Source organism: Rattus norvegicus, chromosome 20, assembly GCF_036323735.1.
Source record: "Rattus norvegicus strain BN/NHsdMcwi chromosome 20, GRCr8, whole genome shotgun sequence".
NCBI lineage: Eukaryota > Metazoa > Chordata > Mammalia > Rodentia > Muridae > Rattus > Rattus norvegicus.
The window spans coordinates 11556690-11580453 of NC_086038.1; the positions used below are offsets into that span (position 1 = coordinate 11556690).

At 52.5% G+C, this 23764-nt stretch overlaps 1 protein-coding gene across 1 annotated transcript in view; it reads left to right on the forward strand.

The window, feature by feature from the left end:
* The window catches only part of Col18a1 (collagen type XVIII alpha 1 chain), a 108467-nt gene that overhangs the window by 83045 nt on the left and 1658 nt on the right, over positions 1-23764 (forward strand). Inside the window, exons 10-40 of the mRNA NM_053489.2 lie at positions 34-96; positions 200-277; positions 516-572; positions 729-887; positions 1323-1376; positions 2321-2347; positions 4193-4324; positions 4793-4855; positions 6596-6631; positions 7140-7211; positions 7468-7503; positions 7777-7866; positions 8854-8883; positions 8997-9023; positions 9340-9402; positions 9697-9771; positions 11591-11617; positions 11824-11877; positions 12253-12327; positions 14036-14104; positions 14540-14582; positions 15116-15178; positions 18550-18593; positions 18903-19031; positions 19669-19813; positions 19893-19966; positions 20232-20363; positions 20467-20499; positions 21849-22118; positions 22674-22871; positions 23393-23508. Coding sequence (NP_445941.2) covers positions 34-96; positions 200-277; positions 516-572; positions 729-887; positions 1323-1376; positions 2321-2347; positions 4193-4324; positions 4793-4855; positions 6596-6631; positions 7140-7211; positions 7468-7503; positions 7777-7866; positions 8854-8883; positions 8997-9023; positions 9340-9402; positions 9697-9771; positions 11591-11617; positions 11824-11877; positions 12253-12327; positions 14036-14104; positions 14540-14582; positions 15116-15178; positions 18550-18593; positions 18903-19031; positions 19669-19813; positions 19893-19966; positions 20232-20363; positions 20467-20499; positions 21849-22118; positions 22674-22871; positions 23393-23508 — 2534 coding nt within the window. The remainder of the gene's footprint in view (positions 1-33; positions 97-199; positions 278-515; positions 573-728; positions 888-1322; positions 1377-2320; positions 2348-4192; positions 4325-4792; positions 4856-6595; positions 6632-7139; positions 7212-7467; positions 7504-7776; positions 7867-8853; positions 8884-8996; positions 9024-9339; positions 9403-9696; positions 9772-11590; positions 11618-11823; positions 11878-12252; positions 12328-14035; positions 14105-14539; positions 14583-15115; positions 15179-18549; positions 18594-18902; positions 19032-19668; positions 19814-19892; positions 19967-20231; positions 20364-20466; positions 20500-21848; positions 22119-22673; positions 22872-23392; positions 23509-23764) is intronic.

Consider the following 23764-nt stretch of genomic DNA (forward strand, 5'->3'; position numbering starts at 1 on the left):
TCTCTCTGTCTAGTCCCTACCCTTGTCTTTTAGGGTGACACTGGACCTCAAGGCTTCCCGGGGACCCCAGGAGATGTGGGCCCTAAGGGTGAGAAGGTAAGTGTGTGCAGACAAAGGCATGGCCTCTTTCCTGTCTCGGCTCCTGACTGAAAGTGGGGACCCTGTGTTCTCAGTGTGATAGATCTGTCCTATGTTCCAGGGAGATCCTGGTATTGGGCCTCGAGGACCTCCAGGACCTCCGGGACCACCAGGACCCTCCTTCAGACAGGACAAGCTGGTAAGTTCCACCCTTGGCCTCCTCCACACCAGGCCCCAGCCAGCTCCTGCAGAAACTACAGTGTTGGTTTAAGAGAATGGGGCTCCCACTACACGCTTGGGATGATGTCTAGGCTGTGGGGACAAAGATATCTCATCTCCCATCTCAGGCGTTTTTGGTTGGTTAAGGGACAGCTGGGTAGTGCTCCCTGATAACTCAGGACAGCGTCCTGTGATGCCTTCTCTTGCCCTTCCCTCAGACCTTCATTGACATGGAGGGATCTGGTGGTTTCAGCGGAGACCTAGAGAGCCTCAGAGTAAGTGGCCACGCCCCACTGTCACTGGGCACGATGTAGAGTGTGATGGCTGAGACATCACTGGGGACCCTCGGGGGTGGGACAAGACTAGCTGGGGGTGTGACCACTGCCCAGCAGGGACCATGTATTCTATGATGGTTTATCTCTCCCGTCCAGGGCCCACGAGGCTTCCCTGGTCCCCCAGGTCCCCCTGGTGTCCCAGGACTGCCTGGTGAACCAGGGCGCTTTGGAGTCAACAGTTCCTACGCACCAGGACCTGCAGGCCTTCCTGGTGTGCCTGGGAAGGAAGGGCCCCCTGGTTTTCCTGGTCCCCCAGTAAGTCCTGCTGCTTACCCTGCCCCACAGCACCCTCTCGACTAGGAATGTGGGGTGTGGTCATGTGAGGTTTCTTGCTAGTTCTACCTCAGGACTCCCATGATCCTTTGCAAGGTGGAGACGGTTCATATTTGGGTGATGGTGGGGGGATAGGCTACCCTGGGGTGGTTCTGGGGTGCTGACCCACTAGCTAACTCTGAGCTATACATTTAACCACTCAGGACTGGGTGGATGCGAGCCTCCCACCTTAGTTACCCCAGCAAATCAGTGGCTCACAGAAATGATCTCTGTCCTGTGGTGGTGCCTTCTAAGCCTTGCGCACACCTTGTGGGGGAAACAGTTTAGATCCTGGTTCTTAAGAATTCTGGTGGTCAGCTGTTGCCTCCTCTTGGCGGATCCCATCCAAGCCCATATCATTGTTCTTCTGTCTCCCAGGGACCTCCAGGCAAAGAGGGCCCACCAGGAGTGGCCGGCCAGAAAGGCAGTGTTGTAAGTCAGCTCCTACAGGGGGATGTTACTCTTCACACACACCACAGGGTGGTGGACACTGCATGCTTTGTGGGTCAGCAGAGGGTGCCTGCCGTAGGGGGAGCCCATCGGGCATAACCTACGTCCTCAGTTTAGGACGATTCTTGGTACTGGGGCCAGCGGGCCTCGGCCTAACTTCAAGGTCTCCGTGTGTGTTTCTTACCACTGTAGAAGGACTAGCGGCTTCATTGCATTAGAAAGGGTTACTTCAGGTTTCCGTGTAGTTAGATTGATAGGAGTCTTCAGAGACCGGGGCCTCTGCTAACCGTGATCCACTGTGGTCTCATACTGTTGAGAACAGAGGCCAGTTACGTGTGAGGAGCTTTCTCAGAGGGCTGCTCCCAGCACTTCTGGGGTTTGATGAGAAGATTCCCCACCCTCACTGGTGCCGTGCGGCTGAAGGTCCTTTTAAACCAGTGGGTCTAGACCTTCCAAACACTTGGATCTTTTATTACCGTTCCGTATGCTGTGGTAACCCCAAGCATAAAATAACTGTAATTTTGCTACCTTTATGAATGGTAATGTAAGTATTTCTGTTTTCTGATGGTCTTCGGTGACCCCTGTAAAAGGGTCATTTGACCGCCACAGACTGAGAACCGACCGCTGTTTTAAGTGAACTGTGCACAGACCTTGTCTGTTTTCAGCTAAGCCTAGAGTGCTCAGGGGTCAGGAGGTTCTAAGAGGCATTCCTAGGGACCGTGTGCTTAGGTGCTTTGTGGCCTTGTGCCTTGGTGGCTGCCCTCCCTGCTGAGTTCCCTGGGGTGGGGGGTTCCATCCCTGACAAGATGAGAGGGCAGGAACTACTAGAAACTACTAGAATCTGCATAATCGGTAGTAGGTCTGATTTCCTCTAATTGCTACACATGCGTCTGATTTTATTGTAATCGTCTCCTTTCCCCCCATAGGGCGATGCAGGCAGCCCAGGACCCAAGGTATAAACCAATTTTCGTTCTGGTAGGACTGGGGCTACCTGCTTAGTAAATAAAAGTATCCCCAGCAGGATGTGTGGGATACCCCAGTCAGCAAAGGTAGCTTTCAGTGTGACTGTGACAACAGCCCTACCAGTGTTTGTGTGTGTTTATTTGTGTGTTTGTGTGTGTTCGTGTGTTTGTGTTGTGTGTTTGTGTGTGTTGTGTGTTTGTGTGTGTTGTGTGTTCATATGTATGTGTATTTATGTGTGTTGTGTGTGTGTATGTGTATGTGTTTGTGTGTGTTTGTGTTGTGTGGTGTGTGTTTGTGTTGTGTGTTGATGTGTGTTTATGTGTATTTATGTGTGTTGTGTGTTTGTGTTATGTGTTGTGTATTGTGTGTGTGTGTATATGTGTTGTTTGTGCATATGTATGTGTGTTATGTGTGTATATGTGTATTTATGTGTGTTGTGTGTTTGTGTGTGTTGTGTGTATGTGTGTTGTATATTTGTGTGTGTATTTATGTGTGTTGTGTGTTTGTGTATTTATGTGTGTTGTGTGTTTGTGTGTGTTGTGTGTATGTGTGTTGTATATTTGTGTGTGTATTTATGTGTGTTGTGTGTTTGTGTGTATATTTATGTGTGTTGTGTGTGTGTGTGTGTGTGTGTGTGTGTGTGTGTTTCCACTCAGTTCTATTCTGCTAATGCAATTGAACCAGGGGCGTCAGGTTTGCAAATGAGCTCCCAGTAGGCAGGTAGAAGGAAGGCTCCCTGGGAATTCCTGGGGTACCCAGTCAGGTACCTCAGGGTCATAGCTGTTTGATTCAGCATAGTCCCCTTATCGGCTGCTCATGGTACTCCCAGCATCCTCCTGTGCAAAGAATGCCTTGCTGGCCCTCCTATATTTCAATAGGCATCCGGGCTGGCACTCAAAGGAAGAGTTGGGGCTGATAGGAAAATCCAGTGGGGAGAAGCGAACATGGGTATCAGAGGGTAGACAAGCATGCCAGAAGGAGATAAAAGAGAGCTGGGCCGAGTGTGTAAACAGGCACACACACTGCTTTCTTCATACCATACATGCATATCCACACTGACACTGGTGTCTGCACTCAGGTGTTTGGTCTGCCCACAGGTAGATACTTGCATACACGGAGGGCCTTCAAGGACAGTAAGACAAGTATTTTACTGAGGTTGAAGAACTGACGGTTGTACTAGGCACAACCTTGGAACTGAATAGCTACCCCTGTAGCCGGAGATCCCACACTTGCATGGGTACTTAAGATCTTCGTCACATACAAAGGAACTTGTTAGTAGAGGTAGCAGCTCACATAGCCCAGGCTATCTTTGAACCCAGCTAGACCTTTTATATGAAGGTTTGTGTCTGGCTTGTCTCAGGGCATCTCCTACGTGAGCCTGTCAGGGCCCAGGAGGGAACGCTGTAGTCTCAGTTTTCAGTTCATCAAGGTGAATTGGCACCAGCAGGGTCCCTGGTGGGCATGCTGGCCCACCAGGTCCAACTTCAGGGCTAATTTGCTTGGAGCAGAGACTTCTGGAGCAGGGCCTCCGTGCTTGGGCTCCAAGTTCCTGCCTCCGTATCAGGCTGTGATGTACTAGAGAGCTGTGATGCTTTTGTGACTCGGGTTAGAGCCAATGCCACAGTGTCAGGCTTGTGCAACTGTGAATGTCACTTGGCCCTGTTGCTTTACATCAAGGGTTTGTCGGTTGTGCCCTTGTGGAATGTGACTTTTGTCTGGGTCTTCAGATTTTCGTCAAGCATTGTTAAGGAAGCACGTGTTCACCGGGGTTGCCTGTAGCGTTGCTCGAGCCCAGGGCCAAGAGTGGTGGTAACCTTGTCCTTCTGTCTGTACAGGGGAGCAAAGGAGACCTTGGGCCCATTGGTATGCCTGGGAAGTCTGGCTTGCCGGGACTCCCTGGGCCAGTTGGACCCCCAGGACCTCCAGGGCCTCCAGGGCCACCAGGACCAGGATTTGCTGCTGGATTTGTGAGTTTGGGTTATAGTTGGCACTCAGGACGCTCACAGCTTTCTAGGCAGGGCCCAGCTCATGTCACCATGTGGGTTTCTTCTGTCCCTGTCTTTGGGCCCCCACTCCTGAGCCCTGAATGCCTGGATGGGGTTGGCCCAGTGCTGGCTTGGCCTCAGTGTACTCAAATTGGGCACAGACATTATGTCCAATGTCTGTGGCTGCTGTTCCCAGCCCCTCCATACTTAACTGCTGAAAACCTGCTTGTGCACCCAGGTACACTTTGCTCTTGCACACACACAAGCCGGAGCCCTGTGACTGAGCAGGGAGGCCTACCTATCGGGGTTCGATTACTTTACCCATAACCCAAGCTCGGTCAACCATCCATGGTCCCCTCCCATCCCCCATGTTTCCACCTCCCTGACCTTAGGGAAGGCTCCTCCTTAATAAGGCTCAGAGGCTAAATATCCCTTTTATGTTCCCTTCAGGATGACATGGAAGGTTCTGGAACACCTCTCTGGTCAACAGCCCGAAGCTCCGATGGGCTGCAGGTACTGCCCATGAGCTAGGCAGGAGATTTCCAGGCCGGGTGTCCTTGGAGCAGCCTCATGTGGGCCAAGGGATATGATCCACAGTATTCTCCATCTGAGAAAGACCCGATTCCAAACTGTCTGCAAGATGGGAGAGAGGGTGTCAGACAGTCCTTTCCCTATCTGATCCTTCCGTGCCTGAAATTTGAGAAAGTGGCAGATACTTGGCTAGAGTAACAGGAGTTAGTGGGTTGGGGGAGGAGGGTCCATTCAATGGCCCCATCCAGGATACCACTCCTCCCTGAGGAGCCACAGTATGCCTTGGCCTTGGAGAACACCAGGACAGCCTCCTGTCTCCAAGGCCACTACTGTTGTAACAATAGGTTAAAGTAATATTGTTACGGTCATTTTTCTTTGTAACTTTTTTTCAGTATATACTTTTATTGTAAAACCGTTTCAGGGGTTGGGGATTTAGCTCAGTGGTAGAGCGCTTGCCTAGGAAGCGCAAGGCCCTGGGTTCGATCCCCAGCTCCGAAAAAAAAAGAACAACAACAACAAACCGTTTCAAATGTGGAGGCGGGGGGCGGTCATAAGAACAACAGAAAGAATCCCCCTGTATCTTTCAGCTGGATATACTGTTAAAGTTCGGTTGCCCGGGGAGATCATTTTACCATAGAAGGAGCTGTGAGGTTTGGGATGGGGGAATCAACTGAGGAACAATAACGCAGATCCGGTCACTAACACTTGTTTCCTGTACTCTGACAGGGACTTCCGGGCTTGCCGGGAATCAAGGTGAGTGGGGAGGCCTTTCTCGGAGTTCTGCCTAGCTGATTAATACTTTGGGACTTGAGCATGGAAGTTTGCAAAATACAGCCTTTTGGCTTCATAGAAAATAGCCACATGCCCCCTTCCTGCCCATTGAGGGTTAGTGGGGTCATATCTTATCTTTCCAAAACCCTGCGAATTGAGATTCCTGGCTTCATACATCTGAAGCATGATAGAATTTTGAAGAGCCCAGGGACAAGCGCCCCCCCCCCCCCACAAACCCCCTACCCTCTGCCATTTTCTCAGCTTCAGGGACAAGTCGGGTGTTGTGTCCTGGAGGATCTGAGAGTTTGGTTCTCAGCTTCTCCCGTCACAGCAGCCCACAGATATAGCCCCATAGCCCTTACCTTCCCTTAGACTTGAGTCAGACTCCCCAGGGCAGGGGTAAGGGTGGAGAACACCAGAATAGTCCCTACCAGGGGGTCCTGACTGACCTCAGCTGAATGTTTTCCTGGGATTTACAAAACACGGGGTAGACATTTCCAAAGACTGGGATTTCAGATGGGCTTATACTGGACTCTTTTTTTTCTTTTCTTTTCTTTTCTTTTTGTTCAGAGCTGGGGACCAAACCCAGGGCCTTGCGCTTGCTAGGCAAGCGCTCTACCACTGAGCTAAATCCCCAACCCCCCCTTTTTTTTAATGTTAAGAAGTTACTTCAGAGGACTTGTTTCTAACAGTGGAGATGCTAAGACCTGCCTCCTGCTTTTACACGCTCTCCAGAACTATCCAACCGCCGTGATGCTGGGATACATTTTGTACCTTTCACCAGTGTGGGCCTCTAGGTCTCAGCTTAGTCACCAAGGATTCTAGGACCATTGGGAGGAGAGCCTAAGTGCTAGGACCGAGAATCCTGAGTGATTAACAGAGGAGAATGCACCTTGGTTTGGGGGTGGGCCAGCTGATAACCCAAGTTTATGGAACCTTTTGTCCACGTAGGGGGATCCTGGAGTGACTGGGCCACCTGGGGCCAAGGTACGTACTTCACCCAGGGTCGGGCACACGGTCCACTGGGGATTGGGAGGGCCTGAAGAGACCAGAAAGCATGCCCTGTAGGCCATAGGTGAGGGTAGGTCAGGCATATCAGAGGCAGCCAGGCCTAAGAGGAGGATGAATGAGACCCCCTATGCGGTTCTGGTTCTGGTTCCTCCAGTCTACTTCTGTCTCTGTAACTTAACATGCCTGATTCAGAGCAAACTACCCACGTTAAGTCCTTGTCGTAGGGCACACCCACAGAGCCCTGCACTAATTAAGGGAAAATAAGTTTCCTCCCTTCCCTCTTCCCTGTTACCATCCTCCCTTTACCCCATCTTCCTCACCTCTCAAGGGGAGAGTTGTCTTACCCTCCAGGGCTTGAGCCAGTAGCCCATAGAAACCTAGGTGATGGCCGTACCCATCCATGGTTGCTGTGGCCCCCTCTCTAGGAGTCTCTGCTCCTGCGGGCTGCAGGGCTGACTCTGTATCTTTTATTTGTGTGCTTCAGGGAGAAGTTGGAGCAGACGGAGTCCAGGGCATCCCTGGTCTCCCAGGAAGAGAGGGTGTAGCTGGGCCCCCGGTAAGTGAGGGGGCAGAAAAGAAGCCCTTGGGAAGGGAACTGGGGTATCCTGGACATCTGTGTCCCCAACCTGCTACACTGTGCCTTGTGGAGCCCAGTGCAAGCCTAGTTGGGGATTTGGGGGTCCCCCTCTCTCTAGTCTCCAAGGCTCGAGGAAACGTAGAGTCCTTGTCTGCATTGCAAGCCAGGCTCAGGTAGGCTGGTCCCTGAAGGGACTCTGCCTCTGTCTACAAGGACTCATTTCCTGTCTCTGCAGGGACCCAAAGGAGAGAAAGGGACCCAGGGAGAAAAGGTAAGTGTCTCTGTAGCCGGAGTTACAGAGGGGACAAAGAGTTGAGCTGCCCAGGCCTGGGGGTGGGGAGTCCCATTAAGCCCCTGCCTCAGGCCCAAACCACCTGGCTGCCCTCGTGATATCAGAGAGTTGAGCAGAGAGAGACCCTTGTGTTAGCAGGGATGGCCTCAGCTACTCTCTACAAACCTAGTACCTGGACCGTGGGTTGGCTCTTGGGATCTGGCCAGACACTGGAATGTTCACCTCTCTACCGTTCTCTTTGTTCTCTTCCAGGGAAACCCAGGAAAAGATGGAGTAGGTCGGCCAGGCCTCCCTGGCCCTCCAGGCCCCCCAGGGCCTGTGATCTATGTGTCAAATGAGGATGTAAGTACCCTGGAGTGCTGTGGGGTTCATTCCTCGGTCTAGGTACTGCCTTAAGATGGTCTAACTGCCTCATCAGAAGGACACGAGAGGGGCCCTGGCTTCTCAGGAAAAGGCTGTCTTGTGTTGGCTACAAGTTCTCTCCTTGCCAAAGCTTCTAGGCCTTCTAGACTGTAGAAGCTACCGTTGCCCTGTTGGGCTCGCCGAAGCAACATATCCAAAGGGTCCAGGCCCAGAGTAAACGGGTCCCTCACAGCCCCACCACAGAACCCAGGAGCTGAGCTGCTGCCCAAGCTCACGCCTCTGCAGCGAGAAGCCTGAGTCACTGAGAGGGAGATTCGGGGCCCCGAGGAGCTGAGCATGCCAGGGAGAGGCTTCCCCCGGACAGAGCCAGAGCATGGTTGGGCCACTAACTAGGCCCAAATCCAGCTGTAGTTGTCATTTGTGATCCCGGCTGGTTACTTCACTTTCTGGAGTCTGTTCCCTCAGTTCTGAGATGGGCATGATATGGTCCTGGGAGGAAGGATGTGAGTTGGTCACAAGAGAGCCTAGCCCGGGCCTCATGCTTCCAAGAGTGGGCCAGACACCACAGTGCAGGGTCAAGGTCAAGGGCTCTGGGACCAGGGTAGATCAAAAGCCGGAGCTGGCCTTTATTCAGGGGACATTGGCTTGACAGCAAGGCATAGGAGAAGCCCTCCAGTAGGTGGAGCTGTCTCCACAGGACGGTCACATGCAGCAGGATCTGTATGTAACAGGATTGGAGAGCCACCCCAAGCTGGAAAGGGGGACCCCCCCACGAAATGGGTCAGCTGTCAGCTGGCCGCCTACAGAGAGTCCAGGCACACCGCTAAAAATACAGTTTTCTTCTAAGTTCCACTTCGGGCTAGCTTTGCTGAGCTTGTGGCTAATGTGATAGCAGGTGACTTTCAACTCAAAGGTGGCTTTCTTTTCTTCCCCTCGAATTTGTATTTCCTGGTGGCGTGGGGACAGAGAGCTGTAGTAAGCACGCCGGGACCTGAGGTAAGCGCCATCTTGCTTCTAAGAAAGTTCAGAGAGGGTCCGGGGCGGCTGGGTTAGAACACCAGTGAGAGCAGGGTGTCCCCACAACTCATGGTGCCCCCTTCTCTTCACAGGGCAAGCCAGGGTACGCAGGCTTTCCTGTAAGTAGCTTTGCTTCCAAGGCACATGCTTGTCTAGCAATACCCTGACACTGGGGGTGGGCGTGGGCTATGCTCCTGGTAAGCACAGGACAGCAGTGTAAGCTTGGGTGGGGACAGTCACTGTCCTTGAGGTCATGATGCTCTCAGGAAGAAAATGGGGTCTGGACGGTGTAGCATAGTGTCCCTTGCCACGTGCAATTGTTCACCACTCTGAAGGGCTGGCCCGTGAGCAAACATGGGACAGGGGCTATGGGAGTTATGGGGACTGAGGAACAGTGGGTCATGGATCCTCATTCTGATCTGATCGTCACTACAGGGACCTGCTGGACCGAAGGGTGACCTGGGTTCCAAAGGCGAGCAGGGTCTTCCAGGGCCCAAGGTAAAGGACTGGGGTGCCTTGTGCTCCTTTCTCAGGAACCAGGTGTAGCCTTATTGCTGCCCCTGCTACAGGCAAGATAATTCTATCTTATCTATCTAGACGATGGCTCTTGGGGCAGGCTGGGCCCTGAGAATCCTGGAATATGCCATCTCTGTTACTCTGTCTCAGAGGGCTCTGGTCATAAACTCTCCCATAGAGGCCAAGACCCCCCCTCCCTTTGCTGCTTCTGGTTTGTGGGTATCTGAAAGCCAATGGGTGAGCCCTGACCTGTCTTTTCCTGTCTTGCTTTTCCAGGGTGAGAAGGGAGAACCAGGCAGTATCTTTAGCCCTGATGGCACAGCCCTGGGCCAGGCCCAGAAGGGAGCCAAGGTGAGGTTGGGGTTCCCTAATACTGTGAAGACAGCGTGTGTGTGTGTGTGTGTGTGTGTGTGTGTGTGTGTGTGTGTGTGTGTGTGTGTGTGTTGGGGAGGTGTTCCAATAGAGAAGCAAGATCATGACACCCTCTGACCTTTGCCCCTGGCAACCATTTTGGGTATGTTCTCATGGCTCCCATACCTGCCAATGACTTACATTATACTTCGGTCCTGTAGGCCAAAGTCACCTATAGGAGGCTAGTGATACTGACCACTGCCAGGCCTTCTTTCTATGAGAGATGAAAGGGACCAAGACCTTGGGGGGCCGTGTTCATTTACCCTGTGTAACAGGTATCTAGACCTCCCCCTTCCTATGGACCTGCGCCTGCAGGAACTGAGCACAGAACTGCTTGGCTGGCTAGGACTTGTTCTGTGTTTTAGGTTCCCACCCCTGCGGCCCTTCCAAGGAGGCACTGGGGGAGGGGCCTTGGCAAGCCACAGTGCCTCTGAGGAATAATTTCTCACTGGCCTACAGTGTTGTTAGAAGGTGACCTTAACTAGATACTAGATTCCCCAGGCCCAGAGAACCCTCTGCTCCCAGAGGCGCTATAGAATTCGGCCCTTAGCTATGGGCTTTGTAAGTTGAACCCATCCTCGGGGACTCAGGGAACACCCATCTGTGCCTTAAGTTGGACCTCGTTCCTGGTAGGTTGATGTCTTTATGCAGGTGAGGGCTGGTACAGGGTGGGTCAAAGGCCCACGATTGGACAGTAAAAAGTAAGGCGGGGGGGGGGGGTTGGGGATTTGGCTCAGTGGTAGAGCGCTTGCCTAGCAAGTGCAAGGCCCTGGGTTCGGTCCCCAGCTCCAAAAAAAAAAAAGTAAGGCCGGGAACAAAATTTTTGTAAGGCGGGGGAGAAGGGACAAAAAGAAGAACCAAGATGGAGGAGATGGAGGCAGAAAAGGACGACCCAGATCTATGTGGCCTTAAGTAGCCATAGTTAGTTATGGGATATTTCTTTTTCTTTTCTTTTTTTCTTTTTTTTTTTTTTTCCTTTTTTTTCCCCGAGCTGGGGACCGAACCCAGGGCCTTGCGCTTGCTAGGCAAGCGCTCTACCACTGAGCTAAATCCCCAACCCCAGGGATATTTCTTAAGGGATGGATTTCTAGAGGTCAACTTATCAATTGGTTGCGAGTTTATTGTGTGGAAGTATTGCGGATTGAGAATTTAACATATAAATCTGATTGCTAAATTATAGCTTGTTGAGTTGGCTTTAATGGCTTGCTGGGAGTTCATACCGTAACTATTAGGGGGCGGGTGTTGGGAATGTAAACAGAGCAGTGGCAGGGAGTGGTGGGAGGTTAGCCACTGCTGGGACCAGGGGGTGGATGCTGGGAGTGTGGGCAGAGTCCATGGCAGAGAGCCGAGATAGGCCAGCCAGCCGCTGCCGGACCTCTAGAGTCCTGATTTTACCAGGTTGCTGGGAACAGAGAGTCCCTGGCTTGCCAGCCAGGAGAGAGTGATTAGCAGTGGGGGCTAGAGGATAACTAGAGGTAACATGGTGTGGTGCCACACTGGAACCAGTCGCCACTGAGATGAAGGTACCCCGCAGATGCCATGTGGTCCTACGGTGCCAACACTAGCCTGGGAGAAAAGGTCCTATTTTTTAAATAATGACCACAACAGTCCCTAATGCTAGTGTCTGCCCTGTCCCACTGGGATGGTTATAAGCCTTGGTTGCCAGCCTAGCACATTCACATGGGTGCGGCAAGGACTCTGGGTGGCAGTGGGTGAGGTTAGTCATAGCTACCTAACGTACCTCTGATTCCCCATTCAGGGAGAACCAGGCTTCCGAGGACCCCCGGTGAGTAGTGCCCTCATTATATTGAGTTCATGGCCCCAAGGTTTGTATCAACTGCAACCATGAAAATATGGGGTTGGGTTACTACACCAGATGGCAACAGGCAGTTCCTCAAAGATGGCAGTCCTGGTGGTCCTTTCCTGGGGACGACCTCTCCCTCCTCACTAGGAGGCTCCACCCATCCCTTGACTCATCACTTTTCTCCGTAGGGTCCTTATGGACGGCCTGGGTACAAGGGTGAAATTGGCTTCCCTGGACGGCCGGTAAGGATTTGGTGGCCTTACAAGTGGGACCTAGTGGGTAGAGAGTGTCTGGGGTTACAGAGGGCTTGGCCTAGGAGAAAATGGACAGCTGCTCCTTCTGTCCATCCTCCTGATGCTGCTGTCATACTTATGTGGCCAGTGTCTTAACATGGGTCATTTAATACGGAGTGCAGTACAACTTGTCTGACACCCGATGGGAGGTTCTGGGCAAAGACAGGGCTCTGATCTGTGTCCTTCTAGTCAGTGTCCTGCTTTTCCTAGTTTCTGGGCAAGGCCTAGACTGGGGCTGGGGTGTGAAGCCTCGATCATGGGAAGGATGGGGCTGTGCACAGGCTGTCCAGTGTCCAAGAAGCCCTGCTACTCTATCCTGTCCAGGGTCGTCCCGGAACAAATGGCTTAAAGGGAGAGAAAGGGGAGCCTGGAGAGGCCAGCCTTGGGTTCAGCATGAGGGTAAGTGTCCTGTAACCTGTAACGGGGAGTGGGCGGTGGCTTGGAACACCAGGGAACAGGTATGGCTACCAGGGCCTCTGCAGCTCATCTACTGAGCTGTTTCAGATGTCTGGTGATGTAACCAGACATGTCGGTCCTGACAGGCAGACTTGCATAAATACCGTGTGAGCACACTCACAATTACATGTGCATAGACATATCTGCATATTCCTATACCAGAAGAGAACCATGGGATGGGACCTTACGACATCCCTTCTCTGGACCCATCAACATAGCTTTATACCTTTTAAAACCATCTGCTGCCTTAGGAACGTAAGGATTTTTTTTGTTGTTGTTTCATGGCGTCTCTTCCCTTTCTACCGGACGCAGCCACCCAGAGACTCAGGGACTTCCCCAGAGTGATTGCGTCTGGCCTGTGGCTCCTGCCTCCCATCCATTTTGCCCAGAGCATAGAGATAGGCATGGAAATCCAGATATAAGTATTTCAGAGAGTTCACACTCCTGATTGGTCATTGCTGCTCTGGGTTTCTTGTCCGCTGCCTTCTCTGTGGACTAATGCCTACCAGCACCAAGCAAAATGGAGAGCAAACTGCAGCGTCTGCAGAGCTGCAGGACTGGCTCAGTCACAGACCAGCCATGTCCTTCCCAATGCCAAAGACTGCCTCTTGGATTTTATCCTCAGTTGTGATTTCCAAAATCAGGTTGAATACTGTTCCTTGCGAGGATTGTGTCCCTCAATCGGAGGTGCCAGCAAGAGCACAAATGTTCAGGCTGGAGAGATGGCTCAGCGGTTTAGAACACTGGGTGCTTTTCCAGAGGCCCTGAGTTCACTTTCCAGAGTTCCTCTAGTTCAATTCCCAGCAACCACATGATGGCTCACAACCACCTATGATGGGGTCTGACACCCTCTTCTGGTGTGTCTGAAGACAGTGGCAGTGTACTCACATGCATAACATAAATAAATCTTTAAGAAAAAAACACACAGATGTTCACAGCTGTCTTGGGGACAGCAGACAACGCAGGGTATCCTAGTGGGATGAAGAAGCCTCGGTCATTCTTTTTCCTTACCTGGGTCCTCGGGGCTTACACAGAGGCTCTTTGCAGAGGCAGCATGTGACTGTTGGAGTTAGGCTGTTCCTTACCTTGAATATGTAAAAATAAGATGTCATTTATTCATGTCAAAGCCTTCTTGAGTGACCGAGCTCCAAGTTTGCAGCTAGGGATCTCAGGAGAAAGCAGGACTACTTGTACTTTGGTTATCCATAGCTCATGTGACCCCTATATGGCTTAAGAACACCCTAGGCAGGGCTAGAGAGATGGCTCAGTGGTTAAGAGCACTGACTGCTCTCCCAGAGGTCCTGAGTTCAAATTCCAGCAACCACATGGTGGCTCACAACCATCTGTAAGAAGATCTGATGCCCTCTTCTGGTGTATCTGACAGCTACAGCATACAGATATTAAATAAATAAATAAATCTTTAAAAAAATAAAAATAAAAAAGAAGAAGAAGAAGAACACCCTAGGCAGGAAACAGGCAGGCCTAGCTGGCAGGCCCGTGGACCAGAGTCAGAAATGTGTTCTTGCTTTTACATCATCAAACGCATTCAGCTTCCTGATTGAACTGCTTTTCAGCCCGTGTCTGCTCCCCTAGCCTACACTGATGGCTTAGCGGTGACCTTGACTAACTAGAGCTTTCTGTCCTTCCACAGGGACTGCCTGGCCCCCCTGGGCCTCCAGGCCCCCCAGGTCCTCCCGGAGTGCCCGTCTATGACAGCAATGTAAGTGTCCACAGCCTCGTTCTATACAGGCTTCTCGCCAGTTGCTGGCCTTGGAATAGCCTCTGGGATGGGTCTCTAGGGTTGGCTGTCTCTAGGGCCAGGGGATGAGCACTGATCCCACATAGGAGGGAATCTTAACTCTGGGGCTTGGAGACAGTCTCAAGCTGGATTGACCCAGGTCTCTGATCCAGGTGCTGGGGGTGCCCCCAGTTTTACTAAACTTAGAAAGGGAAGAGGTGACCTGTGAGAGCAGATCACCATGGCTAGGATTCTTGATATAGACCCTACCCTTACTTCAGAGCTCCTATGGAAAGGGTGCCGATATGGCTCTGGGGAGGGCCCCTGGGACTTCTTGCCTTGGGGACTCTGGTAGTCATGTTTTTTAGAGCGCTGAATCTCAGCACACACCCCCCCTCTCCCGCTTGGTCTTTGTAGGCATTTGTGGAGTCTGGCCGACCTGGACTACCAGGACAGCAAGGTGAGGACTTCGGGGCTCACATTTCCTTTGGAGGTTTGGGGCTCTGGTAGGGGATGGCCGCAGGATAGTAACGTCAAACTGACTAGGAAAAAGGAAGTTGCGGGACTCAACCTCTCTGCTAGCTCTGAGTATCTTGTTCCTGAGTACCTTTTAGCTAAGTCATGCCTGCAACCATACCCTACCTCTAATGGCGCACACATCTGGAGTGACTGTCCACGGAGTCTAACTAGGGGCACTGATGCTGGGGGGAGGTGACCACCCAAGATTTCTCAGAATGGGTGCGAGAACAATCCCACCCATCAGTAGGGGCACAGGGCAGTGGCTTCCTCTCCCCCAACACATAGCTTTGCTTCCCTCTACCCCTCACACACCATTGCTCCTAATGAGCCCTAATTCTGACTGTGCTCTCCCACCCTCAACCATCGGCAGCCTTTCTGGTCGAGGCCCACCAGGTGCCCACAATAGCTAGGACTGGGGGCATCGTTGGTAGGGGGAGGGACTTTCCCTGATAGCTTTGGGGTTTCTTCCTCCAGGTGTGCAGGGGCCTCCAGGACCAAAGGGTGACAAAGGAGAGGTGGGCCCACCCGGGCCACCAGGTGAGCACGTTCTGCACTACTGTCCAGGATGAGGGTTGTCGGGGACAACTAGCTCTAGAGTTGGGGACCAGACACCCCCTATACCATGGTTGCTGTCCAACCCTCTGGAGGGACAAAGCGCTTTCTTAGCTCACCCAGTCTTGATTAGAGCTGGATTTAGGGACCCCAGTCAGCATTTCAGGGCTAGGGCCTGGGGGTTGGGGTGTGTGTGTGTAGGGAAGAGCAGCTCAGTGAGATGTCCCTGTCACCCAGCTCACTGATAGAAACAAGCAGGGTTGTTCTTCCCAGTGAGCAGTGAGCATTCCCTGCCAAGCATCCATATTGGTCTGACCAACGTCCACCAAACTCATCTAGGAAAGCAGGTTAAGAGTTGAGAAGCCTCACTTGGGAGCTGGTGGTGAACACCTTTAATCCCAGCATTCGGGAGGCAGAGGCAGGAGGATCTCTGAGTTGGAGACAGCCTGGTCTACAGAGGGAGTTCCAGGACCGTGACACAGAGATACTGTGTCTTAAAAAACTAAACCAAACCAACCAATCAAACAAACAAAAACAGCTGAGGCCACCCGCATCCCCTACCCCCAGCCCACAAAATGTTGGTGTGTTTGTGTGCTAGTGGGATCCTGCCAAAGCAAAGCAAAACCAAACTCTGGAGCCCCAAATTCTGCCTGCCAACAGCACTCACCATGAGTGGCATTATAAGGAAGACAGACGCTTGAACAAAGAACCAACCAGAGAGGGGCTGGGGATTTAGCTCAGTGGTAGAGCGCTTGCCTAGTAAGCCCAAGGCCCTGGGTTCGGTCCCCAGCTCCGGGGGGGGGGGGGGGGGGGGAAGAACCAACCAGGGTGTGTGACGGGGGGGGGGGGGAAGGAGGGGGTGGGGAAGAGAAGAGAAGAGAAGAGAAGAGAAGAGAAGAGAAGAGAAGAGAAGAGAAGACACCAGACGAGACCAGGTACCTCCTGGGAAGTTGTTACCAAGACTTAGAGAACACCATGTCCCAGACCTAAAAGAAAAGAGAATCATCTCAGAGAAGAGGGCTGTCTGGTCTGGTAAACCTTGGGATGTGAGAGTTTGGAGTACCATGGACATGACCTGCTGAGACAGTACGGGTAAGCTATGAGGGGCCAGCTCAGCGCCCAGACAGTGGAAAACCAGAAAAGAGAAGCTCCCCAGGGGAGGGAGGACACAGCAATCATCTGGCACGCTCGTTGCTAGACAATCAAAGGTAAACAGCAATTAAGGGCAAAATGGCTCCATTTCCAAAGATCTGCAATAATTCCCACAGTCAAAAGATGCCCAAGAAAACTGAAAACTGGCAGAAATGAGTAAAGCCAGAAGACCCTGAGCGCTTCAGAACATAAAGGGGGGGGAGGTAGGGGGGCGGCTGGGCTCTGATGTTCCACATCAGAATTCACACAGGATGCCACAGTATGACCCTGTCCAAAGAGGACAGTCTGAGCATCAAACAGCCTGCTGCACAGGGCAAGCCTCCTGGGGAAAAGCAGTCCCAGAAAGGGCTGGGAGGTGGGAAACAGCTGACTGACCCAGCAGGAAGAATCCAGGGTGCACAGCCATAGGCCCAGACTCTCTGGACCATTTCTCTGATGTTTGGCTGGGGTCAAGGGTACAGATGAACTTGCCAAAACCAAGAATGTGCAGCTGGATGTCTGACGGAAAAATAACAAGAATACAGAAGAAAGTTTGACGCAAATCAAGATGAAGGAAGGAGAAACACAGAGCAGGGACAGCTGAGGAGAGAGAAGACAGAATAGATTTAAACTCAGGTTTTCAGTGGCTATGCATGGGCGCTTCTGTCCGCAGCCAGGACGGGCGTGGACTGGCTGCCCAGAGAGACAAAGGGAGACCCCTTCCTTAGGATGGGCAAGCTAGAAGGTGGGGATGGAGGGAATTGTGCCAGCAAGATGTGCCCCGGACAATTTGCGTCTGTCACCAAGTGCATCTTGGGAAATGTGGCTGGGAATAGAAAAGCGCTCGTCTTGATCAAACTCAATCTGCCAGGACAATCCAGGAACTGAACTCATTCACCTACAGTAGCAGACCCTCAGTATACAGAGGAAAAAATGGACAGACGTTTTTAAAAAAAAAAAGAAGAAAGAAAGAAAGAAAGAAAGAAGAAAGAAAGAAAGAAAGAAAAAGAAATTGAACACGGAGACAGAAGGGTTCATCGGCCACCAATGTGTGTCCACATTATCTCTGGCCACAGGCCACCACAGGGATCGGTCCCTGCAGTGGGAGGCAGTCTTGTGAATGTAAAAATCCCTGCGGTGAGCGTCTGCCCTGGAGGATTGGTTCAGGCAGCTTGCAAGTCAAAGGAGAAACAAAAGACCCTAAGGCAGCCTGGGCTGGGATGCTGGTGAAGCCTGTCTTAGAAGCTGGAATAACTGAGTCAGTGGGACACCTCGATATATAGGCCACAGGATCCCATAGACCACAACCTCGTTCTACAGAGGTCCTAGGATAGGGGCTGGAGCTTGGGTCCTACTAGTGGCAGCTGTCACCTCCCAGGTGACAGCCCTGTAAGATAGCTAAGCATCGGGGCTCAGGACTACCTTATACAGTGGCAAGAGGCCTCCAGAAGGTAATTCCACAAGGCAAGGACTCCGAAGAGGGCAGCAACAGGAAAAAGTGACCCAAGGTTGCTCTCCCTGAAGGAATGAACTAACCCTTTGTTCACAGAGTTACAGGCCTTAAATGGAATGTCTCCGAGCCTTCCACCCAAGTGTACTAGAAACCAAACCCTCATATTTGATGAGGACAAGAAGGTGTTCCCCAGACAGAAATAAGTGAAGTTATGTTTTATTCATATGTGAAGTAAGAAAAAAAAAAGATCAAGTTACTTCTCCAGAAGAGGCCAAAACATCTTCCTGCCTCCGTAGGCAAGAGTCAACAAAGAGGAAATGGCCCAGAGGAGGGAGGAGCCCTGGGCCCTGCTGACTGACCCTAGGCCTGAGGGCACAGGACCAGGCTTCTTGAAGCGTGGAGACCAGGGGAAGAAGCCAGTTCACACAGCGGGTCTTTAATGCACACCCCCCCATGGGGATCCGTGGGAGACTGTCAGAATGAGGGAGCGCATCTCTCCAGGCCCCCTGGATGGTGACGGATCAGAAGGGCCATTGACCAGTCGTGAACATTTACAAACGCAACTCTGAAACAAAACAAAACAAAACAAAACAAAACAAAACAAAACAAAACACCATGACCAAAAAACATTATCTTTAAAAAAAAAAAATCCATTAACGTGGGGTAAATGTAAGAAAATTTGTGGTCCTCACACAAATCAAGGGAGGCGGGCGGGGTGGGGGAAGGGAGTGCAAACCTTATAGGATCCTAACCTACCCAATCCCCCCTGCAGGGCAGTTCCCCATTGACCTCTTCCACCTGGAAGCCGAAATGAAGGTAGGTGAGGTTGTTGGTCAAGGTGGGGCCACGTGGATGTCCTGATTGGGTGGCTGATATCCGGGCCGGTGCCTTCGTCCCTGCTGACAAGTGTCTAATGACATCGAGCCATTCTACGCTGGCCTTTTGGTAGTGTCGGCTGGACACTTGCTGTCCCTTGCCAGTGGGGGGTGGGGCTGATACAGCAGGAGGTTCGAGCTGAGCTGGATCTGGGGGTGGGCGGGGAACACCAAGGACCAAGGAGGTGCCCATGACTCATGGGGTCGGTGCTGACCTGTAACCCTCATCTGCCTCCGATAACCATTTTAGGGGGACAAGGGAGACCGAGGGGATGCTGGACGGAAGGGAGAGAGGGGAGAGCCTGGGGCTCCTGGTGGTGGATTCTTCAGCTCAAGTGTACCTGGACCACCTGGCCCACCTGGATACCCTGGAATTCCGGTAAGCCCTCCCCGACCCCACCACCAGGCTTCCTATAGGTGTTCACACACTGTGGGCTTGGGCACAGTCAAGGGACACATCATGCTTGGTTGTATATCTTGAAAGACTCAGACCGGGCTTGGGGATTTAGCTCAGTGGTAGAGCACTTGCCTAGGAAGCCCAAGGCCCTGGGTTCGGTCCCCAGCTCCGAAAAAAAGAAAAAGGAAAAAAAAAAAAAGAAAGAAAGAAAGACTCAGACCAAACCCTGTAAGCTTAGCTGCCCGAGAACCCACATTATTAGCTTCTCTGTGAGCGTGAGGCTGGGTGGGCACATGGGCAGGCTAGCCTTGTGTGTCTGTGTTATGGTTGTTCTTTTGCTGCTGTCCCTAGCTTTGAGCAGCACTGAGCAGCCCCAGGGGTGGGGCATCACAACTGTCATGATGACTCAAGGGAACAACGGGCCTAGCTTCTGACTGGAACACTGGAAGATCTGGGGCTGTTCCTTTGCCCTGGGACCATATCTCTAACAAAACAGGCCCTGTGGTAGGCAGGACTATATAGGTCTTAAAGACGACTTCTACCTCTGGGGCTATGAGCAATTACAGTCCCAGCCTAGGGTACACAGGGTACCGATGAAGGTCTTCTTTGTTGTTCCTAGGGTCCAAAAGGAGAGAGCATTCGGGGTCCGCCTGGCCCTCCTGGCCCGCAGGGACCTCCTGGCATTGGATATGAGGGGCGCCAGGGCCCCCCAGGACCTCCAGGACCTCCAGGACCTCCCTCATTCCCTGGCCCTCATAGACAGAGTAAGAATGTGGAGAGTGGATCTGGGTTGCCGAGGGCTGCCCATGTAGACAGGAGTTTCCAACTTGATTTCTCTTGTAGCTGTCAGTGTTCCTGGTCCTCCAGGCCCACCTGGCCCCCCAGGTCCCCCAGGAGCCATGGGTGCCTCTGCTGGGGTAAGTGTCCAGTTGGCCAAGGTCTGACAATCTGGAGTAGGGGTGGGGAGGCAGATGGCATGTCAGGAAATCTTCGCCACCAGTCTGAATGGGTGTAGAGTTCAGTGTCTGAGAGACTATAGGGTCTCCAAGGCGTTTACTATAAGCTCCATTCCTCTTACTTGGGGACCCTATACCTACTCAGAGTCACCCTCTGGCCTCCTTAATGGGAGCTCTGGGTGCTCTGGGCAGTGGGTCTCACATTGCACTTGGGTCGGGGTTCTAGCAGGTAAGGATCTGGGCTACATACCAGACCATGTTGGACAAGATACGTGAGGTGCCAGAGGGCTGGCTCATCTTTGTGGCCGAGAGGGAAGAGCTCTACGTACGGGTTAGAAATGGCTTCCGTAAGGTGCTGGTGAGTTCTCAGGGGACCCTCTTCCTGTGGGAGGGGCCGTGGGAAGAGGGCTACAGAGGAGAGGCCCTGGCCTAGAATAACCCCTGCTGTTGTTGTCTTTCAGCTGGAGGCCCGGACAGCCCTCCCGCACGGGACGGTAAGGAGCGTCCCCCCTCCATTTGGCTGTTAGAAGGATAGCAGGGGCCACGGAGCACAGGAAGGCCAGGACTTGAGTCAGTGCCTCCTCGAGATCGGCATTGTTACTTGAAGTTCAGGAAGCAACTGTGTGTGACTGGAGGTTGATGACGGGGCCCCTGCAGTGCAAGGAGTGGGCCACAGGGCAACTTCATTTTTCAGTTTGGAGTGAGCGGATTTACAGAGTACGCAGCAAGCTGGAAGTGAAAGAATAATTAACAGGAGGACAGATAAAAATTAAAGCACCGTCAAACTGAGTACTCAAAACACACAGCAAAAAGCTGGTGACTGGGAGGCCCCTTTAAGGCAGCCGACTGGAGTTCCCAAGAGAGTCGTGGGCAGAGGCCCTTGGGTGAGGCCTCCAAAGGGGGGAAAAAAAAAAAACCCAAACAGATGACAACAAGTAGAAATGCCATCACTAAGTTAGGCTCTCAGAACTTCAGCAGAAACTGACTGGGGAAGTCGGGGCACGGGCTGGAGATCCCCATTAAGCCCCATTGATATTTATTGCCATAGGATTAAACAGTGGTCACCTTGGTTGAAAACGGTTGACCTCTAGCTGTGCTCAAGGGCACTGTGTTTTGCTCTTGGCCTGTTTTGCTGTTCTCTCCATGCCACAGCGAGTGGGGCCATCTCCAGACAAGGGACCTTTGTCTTTGTTAGGATTTTACTGCTATGACCAAGCCATGCCCAAGCCAGTTCTTATAAATGACAACATTTAATTTTGGCTGGCCTACAGGTTCAGGGGTTCAGTCCATTATCATCAAGGTGAGAACAGGGCAGCATCCAGGCAGACATGGGGCTGGAGGAGCTGAGAGGTCTACATCTTGTTCCAAAGGCAGATAGGAGGAGACTGGCTTCCGGGCAGCGAGGACAAGGGTCTTAATGCTTATACCCACAGTGACACACTTCCTCCAACAAAGCCACACCTACTCCAGTAATGCCACTCCCTGGTCCAAGCATGTAAAAACCATCACAGACTTTGGAGGGTGCTTTGGGGACAAATAGGTTTGGGTGTCAAATAGGGGGTAAGAGGCAACTCCAGGGCCAGCCTCCCAGTGACCTCAAACGACATGCGACAGCCGATTAAGACAATGTATGTCTTTAGTTAGACCAGTACCCAGGATCCCTGAGGAAGCTGTGCTGAGACAAAACTGTCTTCCTGGCTCAAGCCTGAACCCCAGAGCTCAGGGTATAGCTTCCTTACCACCTCAGGGCCAGCCCTGTCCTGCCTAAGTGTACAGAAGAGACAAAGGAAGGGGATAACTGAGGTGATGAGCTACCCCAGGCATTGTGTATATCCCTTCTTAGGACAACGAGGTAGCTGCCTTGCAACCTCCATTGGTACAGCTTCATGAGGGCAGTTCATATACCCGGAGGGAGCACTCCTATCCCACGGCACGACCCTGGCGAGCAGATGACATCTTGGCCAACCCACCACGTCTGCCGGACCGCCAGCCTTACCCGGGAGTTCCACACCACCACCACCACCACCACCACCACCACAGTTCTCATGAACACCGGCCGCCAGCCCACCCCTCCCCCTCACCTGCCCATACTCACCAGGACTTTCACCCAGTGGTGAGTGTCCAGGGTGACCATCCAGCTCCCAGTCCTGACAGGACAGAGGGAATCCCCCCAGAGCTATGGGTAGGTTTCTGACTGATATGGGCTACTCACCATGTAGGCCAGGGACTTGGCTTTTCTCCGGTGACTTAGTGGTTATCGATGAAATCAAGCTCTTTAGAAGCCAGTCTCTGCTAGTCTTTAATAGAGCAGACAAGAGGGCAGTGGGCTGTGTATATGCCGTGTCTCTGTCCTCCGGAGGGTGGGGCAGCCAGGCATGGGCAGTTGCTCTATAGCCAGGGTGTGGAACAGGCTGAGCTGGCCCTTGTCTCTGCTCACCGGAAAGGAGTATCGGGGCTATCATGGGGGCTGCTGGGACTCCACAGTACCTGAGACTTGCCTCAGATGCTCTAGGCTGAGAGGGGCCAGGAGAGAGGGTTGCTTGAAGGTCGTCACCAAAGTAACTGGTCTCATCCCTCCATGGGCTCTGCCGGTGGGTATGCAGGCCACAGGCTAGAAGGTCACGTGTGACCCTGCTTATCTTGTGACCATCCGTGACCTTTCCGGCAGCTCCACCTGGTGGCACTGAACACCCCTCTGTCTGGAGGCATGCGTGGTATCCGTGGGGCTGACTTCCAGTGCTTCCAGCAAGCCCGAGCCGTGGGGCTGTCTGGCACCTTTCGGGCCTTCCTGTCCTCTAGGCTGCAGGACCTCTACAGCATTGTACGCCGTGCTGACCGCAGCTCTGTGCCCATCGTCAACCTGAAGGTGGGTGGAACCTGACCTGAGGGTTCTAGAAGGCCAAGAGTCTGCCTCCATTTGTACCCGGGCCTGGGTCTGAGGTGTGAAATTCACAGCAGGGCTTACTATTCCTCAGTATTCCCCACCAAGCCCCTTGGATCCCTGCCCCTCCCAGAGCCCCTGGCTCCTTTTCGTGGACATTTCTAGAGGTTCCTTGCTGCTGACCACATAGCCCAAAGGGGCATGGAGTAATTTCTATGTTCCACTTAGCCTACCACAGGACCCATCATGCGACTTTATTCCTGGGTCTTTCCTATAGAGAGCTGGGACTCTCGGGGCCCTTGCAATAGTATTTTCCAGAACCAATGGTGTGGGCTTACATAGCCTCAGGCTTGGGAGGGTCCCTATGGGTTTCTCCCATTGTGATGGGCTTGGAGAAGAGGCTCTCTCTGCCACAGCCCAATGTGTTCCTTGGTCTCTTGTGATCTCCCCTAATGGTCATTCTCCGATGTGATGGATGACTGAGGTCCCTTCTGTGTCTCCTGTAGGATGAGGTACTATCTCCCAGCTGGGACACCCTGTTCTCCGGCTCCCAGGGTCAACTGCACTCTGGGGCCCGCATCTTTTCTTTCGACGGCAGAGACGTCCTGAGACACCCAGCCTGGTAGGTCCCCCAGCATTAAGAGACGTGACCAAGACCTCTAGACCGATAATGGTCAGTACACAAAATCAGGGGACCTAGAACATGGGAATGGGTGATCACCGTATGGTTTAAGCAATGGGGTTGTGTGCACCCTTAAAGCCCCAGCAGATCACTTCATCAGCTGTGGCTTCTTGGCCGTGTAAATGCCACCGATCCTGTAAGGAAGCTTAGCTTTTGGTCATAGAACGCACCTGAAATATTGACCCGCGGCTGGACT